The 19176-nt window shown below is 41.7% G+C and overlaps 1 protein-coding gene across 4 annotated transcripts in view; it reads left to right on the top strand.

The window, feature by feature from the left end:
* ST3GAL5 (ST3 beta-galactoside alpha-2,3-sialyltransferase 5) overlaps positions 1 to 18582 on the top strand; it is a 49624-nt gene extending 31042 nt beyond the window's left edge. For 2 of the 4 annotated variants that reach the window (XM_019749210.2, XM_019749212.2), the window contains 4 exons: positions 4650 to 4993; positions 8531 to 8717; positions 9967 to 10125; positions 12433 to 18582. In XM_019749210.2, coding sequence (XP_019604769.1) covers positions 4650 to 4993; positions 8531 to 8717; positions 9967 to 10125; positions 12433 to 12681 — 939 coding nt within the window. In that variant the 3' untranslated portion in view covers positions 12682 to 18582. Of the gene's footprint in view, positions 1 to 885; positions 1013 to 3859; positions 3967 to 4649; positions 4994 to 8530; positions 8718 to 9966; positions 10126 to 12432 lie in introns of those variants that run through there. The other 2 variants (XM_074332279.1, XM_074332280.1) reach the window with 2 other exon arrangements.
* Positions 18583 to 19176: the final 594 nt, after the last annotated feature.

Below are 19176 nucleotides of genomic sequence, written 5' to 3'. Positions count from 1 at the left end.
TGCAATGGAACTCATTGCCAAAATGGAAATGGAATGAAATTTCACTCCTTCCAAATGAAACTTCTAAAAAGAAAATTTGGCAACCCAGCAGCGTCGTACACAGGTTTCCAGCTGATCACCGACCTCTCTTTGCAGTCGTGAGTCAGTCAGTGAGCTTCACTAGGTCTCTCTTGGCACTTCTCACATGTTCCCTTCTGTCCTGGGAGATTTGTAAAACCAGATGCTTGGGGTGTCATTCTTTGGTGAAGAATGAGACCTTTGTTCTCTAAAAATTGCTGTCCCTAACCTTCAGGCCCAGAGTCTAGAGATGAATGTGTATAGTACGCCAGCCTCTCTGTTTGCCCTGCCCCCAGCAACGAGGTGTGAAGGGCGAGTCAGCGGCTAGCCCTCCGTTCTGAGGCTGCTGTAGGTCATGACCGGGTTGGCAGGAACCCGGGGCTTTCCCACTGATTTCTCGTGAAGATGCCAATTCATATTCAGACTCTTGTTCTCAGGGGCAGAGTTTGTGTGCTGCTCTCTGTCTGCAGAGGCTGTGGTTTTTTTGGAGTTTGGGAAGTAATCAGCCCAGGTTAGCTTGCCAGCTTAGCCCTCACCGGTTATGCCACCTTGAGCCCACAAAGTGACGATATTAGAGATGGCTTGCAAGGTGTCGTTGACTATGCAGAGTGTCTGCAGCATCATGTGAGGCTCAAAGAATATCAGTTAAGTTCCCCTTGTCAGAACTGGGGTTGGAGTCCTGAGATGTAGACAGTGTGATCTTCCCAGGTACTAATAACTTTTTGAAACTCATTTTTTTTTTTTAAAGTTGATGGCAGGGGGAATTCTGCGGTAATAAGATAGATGTGTTTCTACAAAACATTTACTATAGCAGCTGCAGACAGAAGTACAGAGGTGACAGCGGCTGGGCTGCAGGGCCACGAAGCCACAGGGCCGCAGTGGGCGGCTGGCCATGGAGGATCCTGTTCAAGGTGGGGTGGCTTCCCCAGCCACCCTTGGAACCGGGAAATCTAAGGTGAGGAGAATACCGACTAGCAGGCACCCTGAGGAGTGAAAAGCTGAAAAAATTGCCCAAGAAGTTGCCAAGAAGCAGATGATGCTAGTATATACAGAAGTTAAATCAAGATGTACAGGTATTGGGTTGAAAATACTCATCTTGACCACAGAATCACTTAATCAAGGTTAAAAATTGGCTTTTTAAAAATTAGCTTGTTTTGTTTACCAGTGAATCCAGTAAAATCTTGGACAGTGTAGTGGAATCTCTTATTATTTAACATTCTAACCATTTGCCTCTGATTTTTTTTTTAATTATCTCACATCTCTAAATTGCCATTACCTTTGAATTATTAAAATAAAATCAGAGAGGAAGATTTAAAAAAACAATTTGTTAAAGTTAAGCATATTTTGAATTAAAGCCTTAAATGTAAGACCAGAAACCATATGACTCCTAGAAGAAAATGTAGGCATAAACTCTGACATTGCTCTTAGTAATATTTTTTTGGAACTGTCTCCTTGGGCAAAGGATACAAAAGAAAAAATAAATACATAGGACTACATCAAACTGAAAAGTTTTTGCACAGCAAAGGACACCATCAAAACAAAAGAGAACCTACTAAATGGAAGAAGATATTCGCCAATGATACATTTGATAAAAGGTTAATATCCAAATTATATAAGGAGCTCATACAACTTAAGACCAAAGAAACAAACACTCTAATTTAAAAATGGGCAGAGGACCTGAATAGACATTTCTCCAAAAAGGACATACAGATGGCCAATAGACATATGAAAAGATGCTCAACATCATTAATCATCAGAGAAATACAAATTAAAACCATAATGAGATACCACCTCACTCCTGTCAGAATTTCTATCGTCAAGAAGTCAACAAACAACAAGTGTTAGTGAGGATGTGGAGAGAAGGGAATCCTTGTGCACTTTTGGTGGAATTGTAATTTGGTGCAGCCACTATGGAAACCAGTGTGGAGGTTCCTCAAAATATTAAAAATAGAACTACTATATGACCTAGCAATCCTACTTCTGGGTATTTAACCAAAGAAATCCAAAGCACTAATTCAAAAAGATACAAGCAGCCCTATGTTTATTGCAGCATTATTTTCAACAGCCATGATATGGCGGCAACCTAAGTGTCTCTAGATAGACAAATGGATAAAAAAGAAGTGGCACATATATTCAGTGGAATATTACTTGGCCATAAAAAAGAATGAAATCTTGCCATTTGTGACAACATGGATGGACCTAGTGGGTGTTAAGTGAAATAAGTCAAGGAAAGACAAATACCATATTATTTCACTTACATGGAATATAAAAAAACAAAATAACAAAATAAATGAACAAACAAAACAGAAAGAAACTCATAGATACAGAGAACAAATTGATAGTTGCCAGATAGGAGGAGAGTTGGGGGGCTGGTGAACAAGGTGAAGGGATTAAGAGTACAAATTGGCAGTTACAAAATAGTCACAGGAGTATAAAATATAGTGTAGGGACTGTAGCCAATAATATTGTAGTAACTATGTATAGTGTCAGGTGGGTACTAGACTTATTGGGGTGATCTATTTGTAAGTTCTATAAATATCTAGTCATTATGTTGTATACCTGAAACCAATATAATATGTTATGCCAACTGTAATTGAAAAATACAAAAAAAATTATTATACAAAAATTAGACAATAAAATTAACAAGGTTTTGAAAAAAAAATGCAGTTGCCTTAAACATTTAAAATTATATACAACAATAATAATCCTCATAGTAGTACTGACAAAGTTCAGAAGACATGTTTAATCCTGAAAATACCTATGTATGTGTGTGTGTGTGAAGGTAGTTTGATGGTAGGCGGTGGAAGCAGAGCCCAGGCTGCTAAATGTGGAGATGAGGCCAAAATGCACAGTGATGAGGGAGAACTGCCTGCCCAGCGGTTGGTTCTGAGGCAGTATTTAGCCAGACGAAGCCAAGAGGGAGACTGTGGGGCCAGTGGGCATTGGTGCCATGTTCCTCATGGCTTGCTGTATTCACTTGGGCTAGTATACTTGGCATTTCGTAGTTGTTCCTTCTTTTTTTTTTTTTTTTTTTTTTTTTAATTAAATTTATTGGGGTGACAATTGTTAGTAAAATTACATAGATTTCAGGTGTACAATTCTGTATTACATCATCTATAAATCCCATTGTATGTTCATCACCAGTTGTTCCTTCTTGATGCAAAATGTTAATGTACAGGGAAAATTGTGTATGAAACTAAGGCAACTTCTGTGTTGATATGACATAGTTCCCGAATTACAGTTAGAGTCATTTGCATTCCAGACTGTAGGAAGCTCATTGCCCCAACTGAGGAATAAGGCTGTTTCTTATCCTGCTAGACTGGCACCTGAAATATGAAAAATGCTTTAATTGTGGTAAAAAACACATAACATAAAATTTGCCATCTTAACCACTTTTAAGGACTAAGTACGAGGTCTGACAATTCAGTTCGTGAACTTGTTGCAATGATGTTGCTAACCTTTTTTTGGTATCAGAGGGATTATTCATTATGAATTTGTACCAACTGGACAGTTAACCAAGTTTACTATGTGGAAGTGCTGAAAAGGCTTCATGAAAAAGTTAGACGACCTGAACTTTTCGCCAACAATTCATGGCTCTTGCATCATAACAATGCACCAGCTCACGTGGCACTGTCTGTGAGGGAGTGTTTAGCCAGTGAACAAATAACTGTATTGGAACACCCTCCCTACTCACCTGATCTGGCCTCCAATGACTCCTTTCTTTACCCAAGAAAAGAAGACATTTTGATGACATTCAGGACATCAAGGGTAATACACCAACAGCTCTGATGGCCATCCCAGAAAAAGAGTTCCAAAATTGCTTTGAAGGGTGGACTAGGTGCTGGCATCAGTGCATAGCTTCCCAAGGGGAGTACTTCGAAGGTGACCGTAGTGATATTCTGCAATGAGGTATGTAGCACTTTTTCTAGAATCAGTTCGCGAACTTAATTGTCCTACCTCGTATATTCACATTGTTGTGAAACAGATTTCAAGAACTTTTCAATTTCTCGCAAAACTGAAACTATACCCATTAAACAACTCCCTGTTTTCCCCTTCCCCAGTCCCTGTGAACCACCATTCTACTTCCTATTTTTATTAATTTGACTACTGTAGATACCTTATATAAACGGGATCATACAGCATTTGTCTTTTTGTGACTGACTTATTTCACGTAGTATAATGTCCTCAAAGTTCATCTGTGTTTTAGGATGTGAGAGGATTTTATATAAAACATGAAATCTTAAACACATCAAATCTTAAGTTGGGGTTTTTTTTACCCCCAAATTTATTTGAACAAGGTTAGCCTTCAGGGTCGTAGGTAGGTTGGGGTCCCTCCTGCTTTACTTATGCAATGAAATAAATATTCTTGTTGAGTTTATCTCCTTGTCAGTGTGATTCTCCTAGTTTTTTTCTTTTTTTTTTCCTTCCAGTTTCTAGCATAAATTAACTCTTAAAAGCAGACGTTCTGTGTTAAAGGACAGTGATCGAAAGGGGAGCTGCATCGGACATCACAGGGCAGAGTGCTATCTGTACGGGTGTATTTCTAATGCCTGAGAGCATTTTAAACTCAGATTGGTGTGATTCCATTCCAGAGAGCTCAGAAACATGCTCAGCAAGTCTTGCGAAAGGAATGCCGACCCAAGTTCGCCCAGAAGTCAATGGCACAGTTGTTTGAGCACAGGTACAGCATGGACTTACAGCCTTTCGTGCAGAAAGCTCCGAAAGTGAATGAGGCCGAGTACAAGTACGACCCTCCTTTTGGATTCCGGAAGTTCTCCAGTAAAGTCCAGACCCTCTTGGAACTGTTGCCTGAGCACGACTTTCCTGAACATTTGAAAGCAAAGAGCTGTAGGCGTTGTGTGGTGATCGGAAGTGGCGGAATACTCCACGGGCTAGCCCTGGGCCACGCCCTGAACCAGTTCGATGTTGTGATCAGGTACATTGGTTTTCAACCAACCTTTCTCTTCTAGAGTTAAGTGCACTGCTGTCGCTCAATTTGACACCAGGCACACTGAGGGAAACAAGCAGCACTGCATGTCCCTGCCATCAGGGGGCTTCACTGTTGGAGAAGTTGAAACAAAAACATGAAATGATGAGATGCCCCAAACTGCTGTGTTGACCCTAATTTGGCAAAGCTTTTTCAGAGGAGGTAAGGTTTAGAAGGACGGATAGATTCAGATAAGCCAGCGGAGGGCTTATCTGTGCCAGACAGGCTAAGAGGAGGAGGGGCTGCCTGGCAGAGCTATGGGGGGTGAGCACATTGGTTAGGGTGCAGGAAGCACACAGGAGACTCTGAACACCACACAACAGGCCAGCCATAAGGCAGCCAGCCTAGATTCTTCTTAGTTTAGCTAGCTGAAAATTGTGTTTCTGATTATAAGTAAATTATGTTCATTCTTGAAGATTAAAAAAATACAGAAAATATAAGGAAGAAAATACCACTCTCATAGCACAAATAACCAACTACTATTAATTTGTTTTATTGTTTTCACTTTTGTTCTATGCACATACTAACGAATACATTTATATTCTTATGAAGTCTTGCTTTTTTTTACTTAACATTAGGAACAATTTCTGAAGGTATTAAATATTCTTTAGAAAGCTAACTTTAAATAATTTACTATTCCTTTACTTGAGCGTATCATAAATTATTTAGCCACTCCTATTACTGACATTTAGAATGTTCCCAGTTTATTTGTTATTGTGAAAATGCTTTGCATATTCTCATACTGTACATACGTCTTTATGTACATCTCTGATTATTTCCTTGGAAATAATACCAAGAATTTTTAGGCTCTTGATACATTTTGGTAAATTGTCCCTATCTTGAAGGGTGTGCAGAATCAGGAGCATGATGAAAGTTGGGTCTTAATTAAAATTGTCCAGCAGTAGGGTATGGATTTGATTGATGGCAGGAGAAAATACAGATGGGAGCCTGGGTTTAGAGATTGCAATCAGGGCATGCAGTGTTTGGGCCTGGTGTGAGACAGAAAGAAGAAATGAGGCTAAGGATCAAATATAAGAGGTGTGATTACAGGGCTTTCTGATAGTTTGCCAGTTAATGTCAGAGGGCACCAAGATTTCTAGCCTGTGTGTCTAAGACAATAGTGGAACGGCTGTCAGAAATGGAGTTGAGGAAAACCTCTGGTTAGTGGCGGAGGGTGACAAGATCCATTTCAGATATTTTGAACTAAAAAGGGATGATATATTCACATAATGCCTTTGTCCCCAGTAGCTGAGATCTCAGGCAAGTTTCCTAACTGTCTTGTGCCTCCATTTCTTCATCTGAAATTGGAGGCAATACTAGTAGCACATGCCTTATAGAGTGACTGTGAAAATAAGGTGAGTTAACAGATTAAAAGCAGTTAGAATAGTGTTAGGCTTGTAGTAAATGCTCAGTAAATGTTAGCAGCTCTATTTGGAGAATGTGTAGGAAGGTGGGGGCTAAGGAGGAGAACACAGGAGATATAAGGTGTTTGTAGGAAAGAACCAGGTTTTTGTAAAGGCTAAGAGATCAAAGAAACAGCTAAGAACAGAGTTTTAAGGCAAAAGGGGTACTATAGTCCCCAGTGACCAGAAGGCAGGAATGATGTGAAGAGGGAGTATAAAGGTTGGGGTGAAGACATACAATTGCTGCCTTTCACTGGTGGCTGTCTCTGTGTCACTGCATGTCATATGCTTTAGATGTCCTCATTCCTCAGTGAAGTCTTCACTATTGGCCAGTGTCATAGATGAGGATACCATAGGGCCCAGGGCCCAGGCCAGACCCCAGCATTATAAATGCGGGGTTCTGAGGCTTCCAGAACCTCAACCCTGGCCTTCTGTGAGCAGCTGAATGGTCTTCTGTGCACAGACAACACTGAGGGAGGCAGGCTGGACCCCATGCCCATCTAATGGTGCATGACAGGGATATGGGAGGAGAAGAAGGGAGAAATCGGGTGCCAATGGTGCGCGTTCTGGGCCGGAGAGATGTGGAAGAAAAGGGCAGCCTTGAGCACAACTGGGATTTGGCTCTTCAGGGAGGAGGAGGGCGGGCGGGGAGATCTGGGTGAGGAGCTTCATCTGGCAGAAGGAGGGCGGGGTCCTGGGAGGGCAGGAAAGGCTGGGAAGGTGCCCAGTACAGGCAGGTGCCAGGCTGGGGGGGCATGGACTTGATGCCTAGGCACTGGGAGGCCAGTGAACACGGGACAGAGAAAGCGTGATTGAGTGTCATGATGAGGGAGAAGATCAGTTACGAAGCTTTTTTTGAGTAACTTTCTGGCTTAAAGTGATTCCAAACTTAACAGAAAAGTTGCAAAAATAGTACGAAGAACTCCCATTCACCCTTTTTCCATATTCCCCAATTAATAATGCTTTATCATTTTATAACTGCTTTGTAACTTTCTCTCTCTCTCTCTCTCTCTTTCTCTCCACACACACACACACACACACACACACACACACACACTATTATTTTCTGAACGCTTTCAGAATTAGTTGCAAATATCTAGCTCCTTTACCCCTAAATACTTCAGTGTGTGTTTCCTAAGAATCAGGACATTCTATTATAGAACCACAAAAAAATATTTAGAATTAGGAAATCAACACTGATACAGTAGAGCTTATCTACCGTCTTTATTCAGATTTCACAAGTTATCCTACTAATGTCCTTTCTTTTAAAAAAGGGGAGGGGGCTAGAAAGAAAAAGAAAAGAATAACCGTTCCAGGATCGTGCCTTGCATTTAGTTGTCATGTCTGATAATATCTTTTAATAATCCAGGGGTTAGGTGTCTGAGATCTAGATGAGGAAGTGGCAGTGAAATAGCAAAGGGAGGTTAAGAACAGGTGTCATAATACAGGTGAAGAACCAAACAGACTACACAACTGTGTGACTTGGTGAGCGGTATTACTTAGGGAAGAATTCTTAGAATTTTCCCCCAAACCACCACCCTGGTAAAGCCTTCACTGATCTAACAGTTGCAAGTGCCCCAAATCCTTGCTTTAAGAACAGGTTGCACCTGAGCCCATTGCCTGCCTTGGTCCAACTCTGTCCATGTAACTGCCGCATGTGTCTACCTTGTCGGGTTTCTAGGTTTTCCTTTCTGATTACCTTTGTGAAATTCTGGCAAGAGCAGCTAATATCTAAGCATGATGGGAGGCTTTCAAGGAAATACTACTAGTGCCTAGAGAAAGCCCCAAATGTAATGATCGGATTGGCTTAAAAGTGGCAGGACTAGAGAGAACTGCTGGACATTCAGAGACTAGATTTGGGCGTCCCTCCCTGACTGAAGGCTGTATTCACCGAGCACCTGGAGAGGGCGAAACTAGGAGGCGTGATGACCAGGCTAATGGGAGGGACACCCCACCCCCAACCGCAGACTCATTCCCAGTCCTGAAAAAGTGTGGAGAACAGGATGGGGGGTTTCTTTGGTTATGTGATAAGATAGTTGATGGCTTGCTTTGTCAATTTATTTTGTCCTTTTTATTTAAATAGATTAAACAGTGCACCAGTTGAGGGATATTCAGAGCATGTTGGAAATAAAACTACTATAAGGATGACTTATCCAGAGGGTGCCCCACTGTCTGACCTCGAATATTATTCTAATGACTTGTTTGTTGCTGTGTTATTTAAGAGTGTGGACTTCAACTGGCTTCAAGCAATGGTTAAAAACGAAACCCTGGTAAGCACTAGAAATTCAGCTATCGAATGTCTCTTTGTGAAAAGTGAAGGGGTGTCTAGTTGTAATTACAGACTTTTACTTTTAAACAAACAATGGAATGCATACTTTTGTGTTGTCTGTCAAATGACCACTCCCTTTGTAGAAAGCCTTCAGAACTCCTTGCTGGAAATTGCTTTCAGAACTTGATCGAGTCACATGTAGAAATCGTGATCGTGAGTTAATGGGAGTATCAAGTTTTGGACCAGAGTCACTATTACTAAGGTTGATGACTCAACTTATTCACCAGACTTGAACTTACATGGCTTTTGGCTAGTTCCAGAATTTAGGTTTACATGGATTAATATAAACCATTATTGAGGATATTCAAAAGAATATACATAAAATCTCTAAGGAATATTCTCAGAGATTCTCCAAAAATGCTTCAGTTGGTGGTGTTCTTGTAGGAGTAAATTCACAGCCCTCTAGAGGGACAGATGTGGAGCAGATGGCCCCCACCTGGTCATATTCCTTTTATTTTACAATTATGATCACATTACTATATAGTCCCACGCATTATGTTTTAGAGGCCAACTGTCATGAGTGCGTGTGCACTTATATGCACTTGCACAAACTGGCTGTCTGCAAAATTGATAGGACATATTAGACTTTTCACACAAGCTTTGTAGGATGGAGACTTTGTATCTCCAGAGCTTGATTCTGTACAGGTTGTCATGGTCTTCTGGACTTTCTGTTGCGTGGAAGTTGTTCTAGTTGGAAGATGAAGCACATATGAAGTGATTCACAGTCAGTTACCAAGAGACTTCACAGGACTGGGAAACAGTGAGTGGAGAGAGAGGACACTGGGTGAGGGCCTGATCAGACCATGGTACTCACAGCGCTGAATACCCTTGAATTGGCTGTTTGCTTAGTCTTCCCTGGGCACAATGGTGGCTTTCCGCCCTAAAAAGGCTACCACCTCAGGTAGTTCTCTAAGGAATTTCTTCCCCAAACAAACAAGAGTGGCTTCTGCAGTTCCTCCTCTTGTCCAATGCCACCTTCATAAATAGATGCTTTAGAGTTGCCCTTTTGAGTTGAGGTACTGAATTTGCAAAGATCTGTGACTTTGCCGCAGAATGCATGCTCACACAGGGTGACAGCCACGGGGTGACAGCCACAGTGTGGCCTGATTATGAGGGGTTGCAGTCTCACCCTCTACTGATTGGATGACTTTATTAAATACCCCTCATGACTGTTTGCTTTCTTTCCTTAGCCATTTTGGGTGCGACTCTTCTTTTGGAAGCAGGTGGCAGAGAAAATCCCATTACAGCCAAAACATTTCAGGATTTTGAATCCAGTCATTATCAAAGAGACTGCCTTTGACATCCTGCAATATTCAGAGCCTCAGTCAAGGTTCTGGGGCCGAGATAAGGTATTTTTGTTGCTACTGAAAGTTAACTATTCTTCTCTGCGTTGGAGGGGTGACATCTGTACAGATCTCAGTTAGGCTCAGTGTATACCCAGAAGCACCTTCCGGTGGGGAAACCTGCCCTGTGATCGGATGCTCCATGTGTGTTCACCGCTTTGCACCTTTACCTCAGGGCCTCACTGTTTAGTTGGCCCTCCCCCCGGCGACTCATCTCTTTAGAGTAGTCAGCACATTAACACTTAGGTCACTGAGATGTTATTTAAGGTATGCTTACTCCGGGACTCCATCTAACTAATTGCAGGATCCTGAAAGGCACTGTAGTGGTCTGGAAAGTTCTTTACATTTTTAACTCTGTGGGCCACTCAGGTGAGAATTGACATTTATCATCACTTTATAAGTAGTGGTCAATAAAATCAGCCCCCAGAGCAGTGCTTTTCTGTTGATGCCTGGGTCCCACCCAGACATTCTGATTTAACTGGTCTGTGCTGTGGTCTATACGTTGGGATTTTCAGAGTTCCTGGGGTGATTTTATTTTGTAGCCTAATTTGAGAATCTCAGCTCCATGGTGTTCACTGCAGTTGATTCTTTACCTGCAATTAGCCTGTGCTGCCACCAGGGGGTGGAGAGTCCTTTAGTTCCTATTTCTTCATCATTTGAATAACTAGACCTGTGTCTTTAAGCTTTATTTTAAGCAAGAAATCACTCTTAAACAAAACTTCGAGCGAAACCTCTACATGTAAAGGAAAGTGAGTAATTTTGAAATGTGGGGGCTGCAGCTCACACTGAGGGCCTGAGATATTTCGCAGGAGGTGATGCTGGTCAGGGTCACAGTTTGCAAACACTGAGCTAGACTCTTAGGTGTAGTTAATCGATAGGCAGATTAGCAGGTTCTTCTATTTGCCCTATGAATCAAATTCTAAGTATAAAGATTCTTGCAAACAACTGTGTAAATTTTAAAGGAAGAATTCTGTGGTTATTGAGGGAAACAAACACCTACGAGGCTCCTTGAAAACAAAACCTAGTTCTTTACTATGATCAAGGACAGCTAAATTGAGCTCTGGCTCCAGCCGCAGGCTTGACGACCCAAGTTACCTGAGACGTTTCACAGTGTTGAAGCTCATCTCCTAGCAGGCCGCCCTTTTCCTCAGGTGTTCTGCCCCCTCTGGTCCTTTCCTGCCTCTCCATCCATGGCAAGCCCACAGGCCATGTGATTCCTGCCCGTTGAACAAAGACTTTACAACTTTAACAGTTAGCATCACTTTTAACAAAACAGTTTAAAAAAACAAGACTTAAACAGACTTTAGCAAGATACTTAAACTAAGTTGTAAAGATGTTTTGCTGTAAATATATTAGGTTGGTGCAAATTGATTGCAGTTTTTGCAATGTTTAACCTTTTAAACCACAATTACTTTTGCACCAACCTAATAGTTAAGTATTGTTCAATATTTTTAGATTTCTGTGTATTTTAAACTGTTTCTTTATTAAATTTCATAGTTTTTTTTAAGCATAGGCAAATGCTCATTTGTTTAGCTGTAGATTTTATTTAAACAGTAATCTTTAAAAAATGGACTAACTTGGGGCTGCTGGTTGGCTTAGTTGGCTAGAGCTCAGTGCTCATAACACCAACATCACTGGTTCGATTCCCAAATGGGCCAGTGAGCTGTGCGCTCCACAACTAGAGTGAAAACAATGGCTTGACTTGGAGCTAAGCCGCCGGTGGGCGGCCAGTTGCCTCAGTTGGTTAGAGCACAGTGTTCATAATACCCAGGTCACGGGTTTAATTCCCACGTAGGCAAGTGAGCTGCGCCCTCCACAACTAGATTGAAGACAACGAGTTGACTTGGAGCTGATGAGTCCTAGAAAAACACACTGTTTCCTAATAAAAAAATTTTTCATAAATAAATAAAAATAAAAACTGGACAAACTTGATTATATAAAATATGAACTTGCTGAATGGCAAAAGGTATCAGAAACAAAAGTTAGAACACAAAATAAGTGGGAGGAAATATAGCATATATATGGCAGTAAATACTCTCCAAGTATAAGGAGAAACACCTTTTAGCTTGGTGCAAGAACTGCCAGGCTGCCTCTTGGTGGTGTGTTAAAAGTATTCACATCACAGACCATGTTTTGGAGTCTAGAATCCTGAATTGAATGGGAAGTCAAACTTTAGAATTCGCTGATATATAAAATGGTGTGATGTTTAAAATTGCAGCCCCCAGTGCAGCCTTTATTATGTGGCATGGCAGTGCTTGCTGCGTAGGAAACAATGACTTGTGCTTAGGCTCTTTTGTCTTTTCTCTTTTTCAGAACGTCCCCACAATTGGTGTCATTGCGGTTATCTTAGCCACACATCTGTGTGATGAAGTCAGTTTGGCAGGCTTTGGATATGACCTCAATCAACCCAAAACCCCTTTGCATTACTTTGACAATCTCTGCATGGCTGCCATGAACTTTCAGACCATGCATAACGTGACAACCGAGACCAGGTTGCTCGTAAAGCTGGTCAAAGAGGGCGTGGTGAAGGACCTCAGCGGAGGCGTCCATTGTGAGTTTTGAACACAGAAAACCTCACTTGAAAATGCAACTCTGACTCTGAGGGCTGTTTTTCATGGCCTTCTTGATGCATTTCATCCTGCAAATACTTTGAAGTGCAGCTAGTGTTTTTAAGTTTTAATTTAAAAAAAACAAACAAAAATAATAGTTTAGTTCTTCCCACTTTTTTCTCCCTATTTATTTGAGGTCAGTGTTTTTGCACAAAATTTTGTAAATTAATTGGAAAGACTTTTCAAAGAGAATTGTATGTCATGATGTTATATTGTATTTTAAGAAAGTTATTTAATTTGTAAAAACTCTGCCCATGTCCAGTACACATAGAACTTCAGGTAATTACATGGAAGGAGAAGGGAGGTCAGAATGCCCGATCCTGGTTCTGGTCTTCTCTGTGGTGGGACAGATGTCGGAGGCACTTCCAGGATGACGTGCACAGTAGCTAAACAGCGGGTACTGGTTCAGCCAAGCTTCAGTGTGAGGCCTGAGCCGGTTGGAGAAGTTCACAGTCTCTCTCTGTTGGTCTGCCTCCTGCCCAAATTCTTGCAGTAATCAAGCAGGGGAACTGTCCTGGAGGTACCCAGTCTGGGTGAGACACTGAAGACATATCCCCTACCCTGTCAGTGCTGCGAATCTGCCCTGGGCTATAGAAGCCACCGTCTTCCCTGCAGTTACAACTCTTGAATTTCTTGAGAGTTTTTTACTACCCTTCCAAAGCACTTAAATGTTAATCTAAGGTGTTCTACTGTCTGTCTGAGGACTTATAAAACTTAGGACAAAGCCTCTGTTATGCAGAGTTGTGAAAGTATAAACTCTTTCCAAGAATAACCACATTTTCTCAAACACTGAAATGAAATCTTCCCAGTGTTATAAATTACGTATTTAAAAAAATTTTTTTTTTTAATTGCTGCCTGGCAGTGTGTACCAGGCAGTGTGCTGGTAAAAAAAAAAAAAAAAAAAAAAAAAAAAAATCAACAGAATAAAAGTTTTTTGAGGAGCTCTCACAGTATAGTTAATTTGAGTGTTTTTTGTTTTTTTAAGAAAATAAATTTATGAGTCTACCTGAAATGTCCCTGGACGCTGCTAGATGGAGACCTCACTGTGGATGCCAGAGTGAGGGACTGAGAATGAAAGCTGCCTTGTCTTGTGAGGGGCTTCTTCCCAGACAGCTGTGAGCTTCTCTGGAGACATGTTGGGTGTTGCTGGCTTCTTCCCTGTGAACAGGCTTGTTCTAGCTTCTGTCTCTTAGTTGCTCTCGACTTTGCCAGCTCCTGCTGCTGCACCTCCCTCACTCCTCATTTCACTTAACTGCTTCTGCAGCCCCAGTGCAGCTCTGACGCCCAGCCCATTCTGTCTTCCATGCCGCTGTCTCCTCTCATATGCTGCAGGTCAGGGAGCCAGGTCATAGCATTTCAGCCAGAGTCCCTTGGATCTCCAGGGCTCTGGGGTCAAGCTCAGAGTGGCCAACGTAACAAAATAATATTTTTCTGGTTTTGTGTCTTCAAATTTTCTACGGATTGTGCTTTCTACTTTATAAGCTACTGTTTAAGAGAAAATGCTTTAAAAATTCTCCCCAGGTAAATGACTTAGTGTTAAAGATTGAGACTTGGGAAGATGGTCCACAGCTGTCCTGTGACTGAGGTAGGGCCAGGCCCACACCACGCATCTCTGGTCGCTCATCCTCCAGGGGCTACTGGAAGCCTGAATTTTTTTTTTTTTCTTTTTTAAAGCCAGGGTTTGTAACTTCCTCAGACAACTTTCCCAGTGGACTCATGTCCTTGCAAGGCTGCTAAGAAATGTCTCGCTAGCTCATGCCCAGCACTTGGTCAGCTTTCAGCAAACGTCAGGCCTCGTCCATCCCCGCCCCTCCTCATCTGCACGTCCGTTTTTGCATCCTTATATCGCTTTACCCACGATTCTCAACTTTTCATTACTAGCAGGCAGTAAGTCCCCTAAATGAATAAAAAGGCATATTTTTTTCAAAGACCTTTTATGGAGTCCCTCAGCCAGTTGGAGTTGATCAGAGTCTCCTTCGAGAACCTTAGCACTTTGGTGGTTATTAGAAGTTTCTTCTTTGCTTCAGAGTTGCTCCTCCCTTACCCCCCCCACCTCACACACACACACACCCCCACGCACACACTGGCTTTTCTGGAAATAGACCTTGGGTGCTTCAGTCTGTCACGAGATTGCTCTCCAGTAGCTGAGGTTTTGGCCATCACTCTTGCAACTTTCTATAGCTTTGTAGGCACACCACACGTCCCTCTCAGGTGGTTATTATCGTTGGTTTTGAGGCAACCTAGGACGACTTATACGTGTTATGTATTTTAACATACTTCTTATGGAAACTTTGAGCCACAGAAAGTAGCAGTAAACTTTAGGGGTTTTTTCATTTTTGTTTTTATCTCCTTCAGAGAGCATATTCTCTCCAGAAACCTAGGCTGGCCTTAGAAAAATGCTCTGGGGCTGGGAGGGTTACCTCCTGGAGACATGTCTCATGTTTTTAGGCAAAGCTAAATTAGCATCTAGACAATTTCATGTATTCTAGGTGTTGCTTTTCGTGTTTCATTGCCCCTTTTGTGTCACTCTGTTTTTTTGTTTTTTTCATTTCCAAGAATGTGTTAATAAGGCACTGACAATGTCTGTTTCCACAGATGTGGGAGGAGAGGGTCTTATTATTTGTTGGACCCACTGGTTAAAATAAGTCGTCAAACCAGCTTTTTGGCTAAACTGCTTGTGTGGAACCTCTTGGCCATCAGCTGTCAGTCCGGTTTGTGTGGCAGGGGCTTAGTTGTAAAAGAAAAAGCAGCGGTCACACTCTAGTCTCCCCAAGTCATTAGATTTCTAAAAACAAGGTCCACTTTGTTTTAGCTACTTTCTAACCCCCGTGCTTTGTGACTTGATATGCAAGGGACTCTGGAATTTTGCCTAATTACTGTCTCAAGAGAACCTTTCAGACCAGCGTTGTAGGAAGATTAAAAAATGGTGACTTAGTCTCCCCCTTGGCAGGTTTACAGCGTCCAAGTATAAGTTATTTTTTCATCTTTTCTTTCGGACACTTCAGTTAAACCTATTAAAAAGGAAGAAAAGGAAGAGTACCTGTGATTGAGCAGAATTTGCCTCAGAATAAAGTGAGCTTTTAGTATGCTTGAGTAGCAAGCAAGAACCATGTGACACCCGGGCCTTTTATTCATGCACATGATAACAAAATTGCCCTCAAACAGAGGACCCTGTGTTTGCTGCCCATGTGACCCATGCCCTCTTCCCAGGCACTGACCCTCCATGAAGCATCCCAGATGACCCCACACTCAGCTCTCAGACCAGAATAGACAGGTCTAGGACACAGAGTGCACCCAAAAACAGGTCCCCCTGCCCTTTCCTTGGAGGTCAAGACACACTGGCCCAACCTAATGCATCTATTCTCTCCTTTCGCACTTCCCAAGATCTTTTTAGACAGCATGGATTTGTGTTCTCAAAATATGGTATTTATCTGTATTTGCCTACAACCAACACTCAGTATAAGACTGGAGTAAATTGGGAAGGAGAACTAACTATTCATTAAACATGCACACTCAAATTTTATTGACTAGAAATTAATGTTCCCCAAAAGGATATTGCAGCCTTAGTAGTTTGACTTTCATTATCAGAATGATTAGATTTGACTAATTTCCAATATTAAATTTCAACCTATTTAGCAAGAAGAAAAACATCCATATTAGCAGGCTATGGTGCAATACGAGCAAATAACATGCTATGAAACTAGTTCTAACTTTTTTAAAAGCAGGTTTTTCCGGTGAGCTGCTTTAACAAAGCATGTAGGAAGGAAGACAGGAAATGAAATGTCTAGTGTTGCATTGGTGTCAGGCTGCCCTCCAAGATTTGGCATATATAGCAGTTACAGCCTTTGTGCAGCTGGAAATGTAACAAAGTGAATTTCCAGGAAATGTAGACATTAAAGAAGCTAACTATTCAGTAGATAACTCATAGCAGCAATACTATGACTGTACACTAACAATTTGTATCTTCTAAAAGAGCAGTATATTTCCACAGTATGCTGTGTTACCTGGCCTATGTCTTTTGACTTATCGAAGAAAATTAGATCAGTTCTAAGAAAAATTGATATTAAAAATGATGAATTTATTTAAAATGTTGGTTAGATCCTTGCTTTGAAAGACCACTCTAAGTTACCAGACAGTAATATGACTGTGACAGATGACTAAGGACAGAGCGTGTGCAATGAAGGGCAATTAAGAACAATAGTCAAATACAAAAGTAGTTACCCATAACATATCTAGATACCCTATCAGGCAAGCTCATTTGGGGTGGGAAGAAATTGACCATCAGCCCTAAAGAAATGAAAATTTGAGATTACATCTGTATCTAAGTGACAGAATTTTATACTTTATTCCAAGTATAGCACTTATTAACGAGGCCTTGACTACGAGTATTGTCGGCATTAAATAAGTATGTTTTTGATTTGATATCTTTAATGGAATTTAAAGATGGGCAGCTGATGGTCTAAGATTGAACGGAATGGAGAGCTCTTGGGTCTAGAAGCTGGGTGAAGAGTGTCTTTTATGCTAAGAGGAACAGAATACAGGTAACTAAAGCAATAAATGAACAGTCACTTTTTCTCTATGTACTTATCCTAGTGACTTAAATAATATTTTAAAAGAATATGCCAAAAGCTGAATAGGCCTGTTTAATAGCTGTATATATATCCATACATTTTGGAAAACCAGCTTATTGCTGAAGTTCTCAAAACAGGTGTGTACCTTGTCTTTTCAAATACCTGCTGTGTTATTGTGAGTTTTAATAAGAAATATGTATTTGGTCGTCCTCCCTGTTCTGGCACAGAACTCCCAAAACCCTTGAAATTTCCTAAGTAACGAGTGATAAAGGTATGTGTTGTTATGTGAATGATGACTTTTGGAAAGCACCTAAGGATGGGGGCTGGTTGCCAGTAGAGCCACCACTTGATTAGAGGGTTGGAACTTTTAGTCCCATCCCCTGACCTCTGGGGAGAGGAGAGGGGCTGGAGGTTGAATCAGTCGTCAGTGGCCAAGGATTTTATCATGCCTCTGTAATGAAGCCCCCAGAAAAACCCAAAAGGACTGGGTTCAGAGAGCTTCTGGGTTTGTGAGCACCGGGCAATTCAGGGAGAGTGGTGCATCCGGAGAGGACAGGGAAGGAGCTCACCCTTTTCTCATACTTTGTCCTCTGCTTCTCTTCCATCTGGCTCGTCTTGAGTTACATCCTCTTACAGTAAACAGTGGTCTAGTAACAGGTTTCTCTGAGTTCTGTGAGCTGCTCTAGCAAATTAATCAAACCCAAGCTGGGAATCTTGGGAGCCTCCGATTTATAGCCAGTCAGTCAGAAGTACAGGTGACAGCCTGGACTTGGGACTGGCACCCTGAGTTGGAGGGGGCCGTTGGAACCTCCAGTTTGTAGCCAGTTTGTCAGAAGCATAAGCCTGCAATTGGCATCTGAAACGAGGGATGGCGCAGTCTTGTAGGACTGAGCCCTCAGCCTGTGGAATCTGATGCTATCTCCAGGTATAAATAGTGTCAGAATTGAGCCCTGACACCCTGCTGGTGTCTGAGCATTGCTTGTCAGGGGTGTGGGGAACCCCACAAATACACTCATCAAAATCGGGTGCTCAGAACACAAAAGGCCTGTCAAGGTGCATCAAGGGATGGGTAGGGGTTTCAGACTATAACAGGGAAGCTCCTGTGTCAAAGGCTTCATGTTTTGTATTCAAGGCAGCCATAGTGAATTTATTATATGGAATTTGGAAACCAAGATAATATACCTCTGTTGTATCTATATATTTGTCTGCTTTTTTTTTTTTTTTTTTTTTTTTTTTGGCTATACATAGTTTACTCAATAAAGACTATTTTTAGAAGATGGTAAGGCTAACTATTTGATCATTTTGGACTACGTAGCCCCATCTTTAAAATAATGGTGGACAAAAGACCTGACAGGTTTTGTTCTGGAGCTGCTTTCTCTTTCAGTGTGACGTGCAATATGAATAATGAGTGAGATTCAAAGCACACACATACACACACACACTCCCAACAAGCAAAACTAGAGTCTAGTCTAAACCAAGAGTCTTGTCCAATGAAAGACAGAGTGGAAAATCACAGCAGTGGCTTTCCCTTCCCATCTTTTGCCTGTGGCTCGTCTATGTCACTTTTCTCTGCAAACCTGACCTAAACATAGGCACATGGATGCACTGCGAACCCAGGGCCTGAGCGGAGGAGCGATCAGAAGGGACAGAACTTCTGTCCTCTTGCTGACCTCTCCTACTGTCCCAGCCTGGCCACCACTAGTCAGTCACACAGAAGACTGACAGAGGGAGGAACCACCTGGTATAACCTCTTGTGCGTCACAGACAAGCATTTCATTTTAGGGCTCCTAAACCTGAGCCTGCACCCTCGTCTGGAAGGAGTGCGCAGTCTCAGTTCCAATTACCCCATCTAATCAGCAGGTCAAGTATCCTGATTG

This window comes from Rhinolophus sinicus, linkage group LG05, assembly GCF_036562045.2.
Source record: "Rhinolophus sinicus isolate RSC01 linkage group LG05, ASM3656204v1, whole genome shotgun sequence".
Taxonomy (NCBI): domain Eukaryota; kingdom Metazoa; phylum Chordata; class Mammalia; order Chiroptera; family Rhinolophidae; genus Rhinolophus; species Rhinolophus sinicus.
This window is presented reverse-complemented; position numbering and strand designations above follow the sequence as displayed.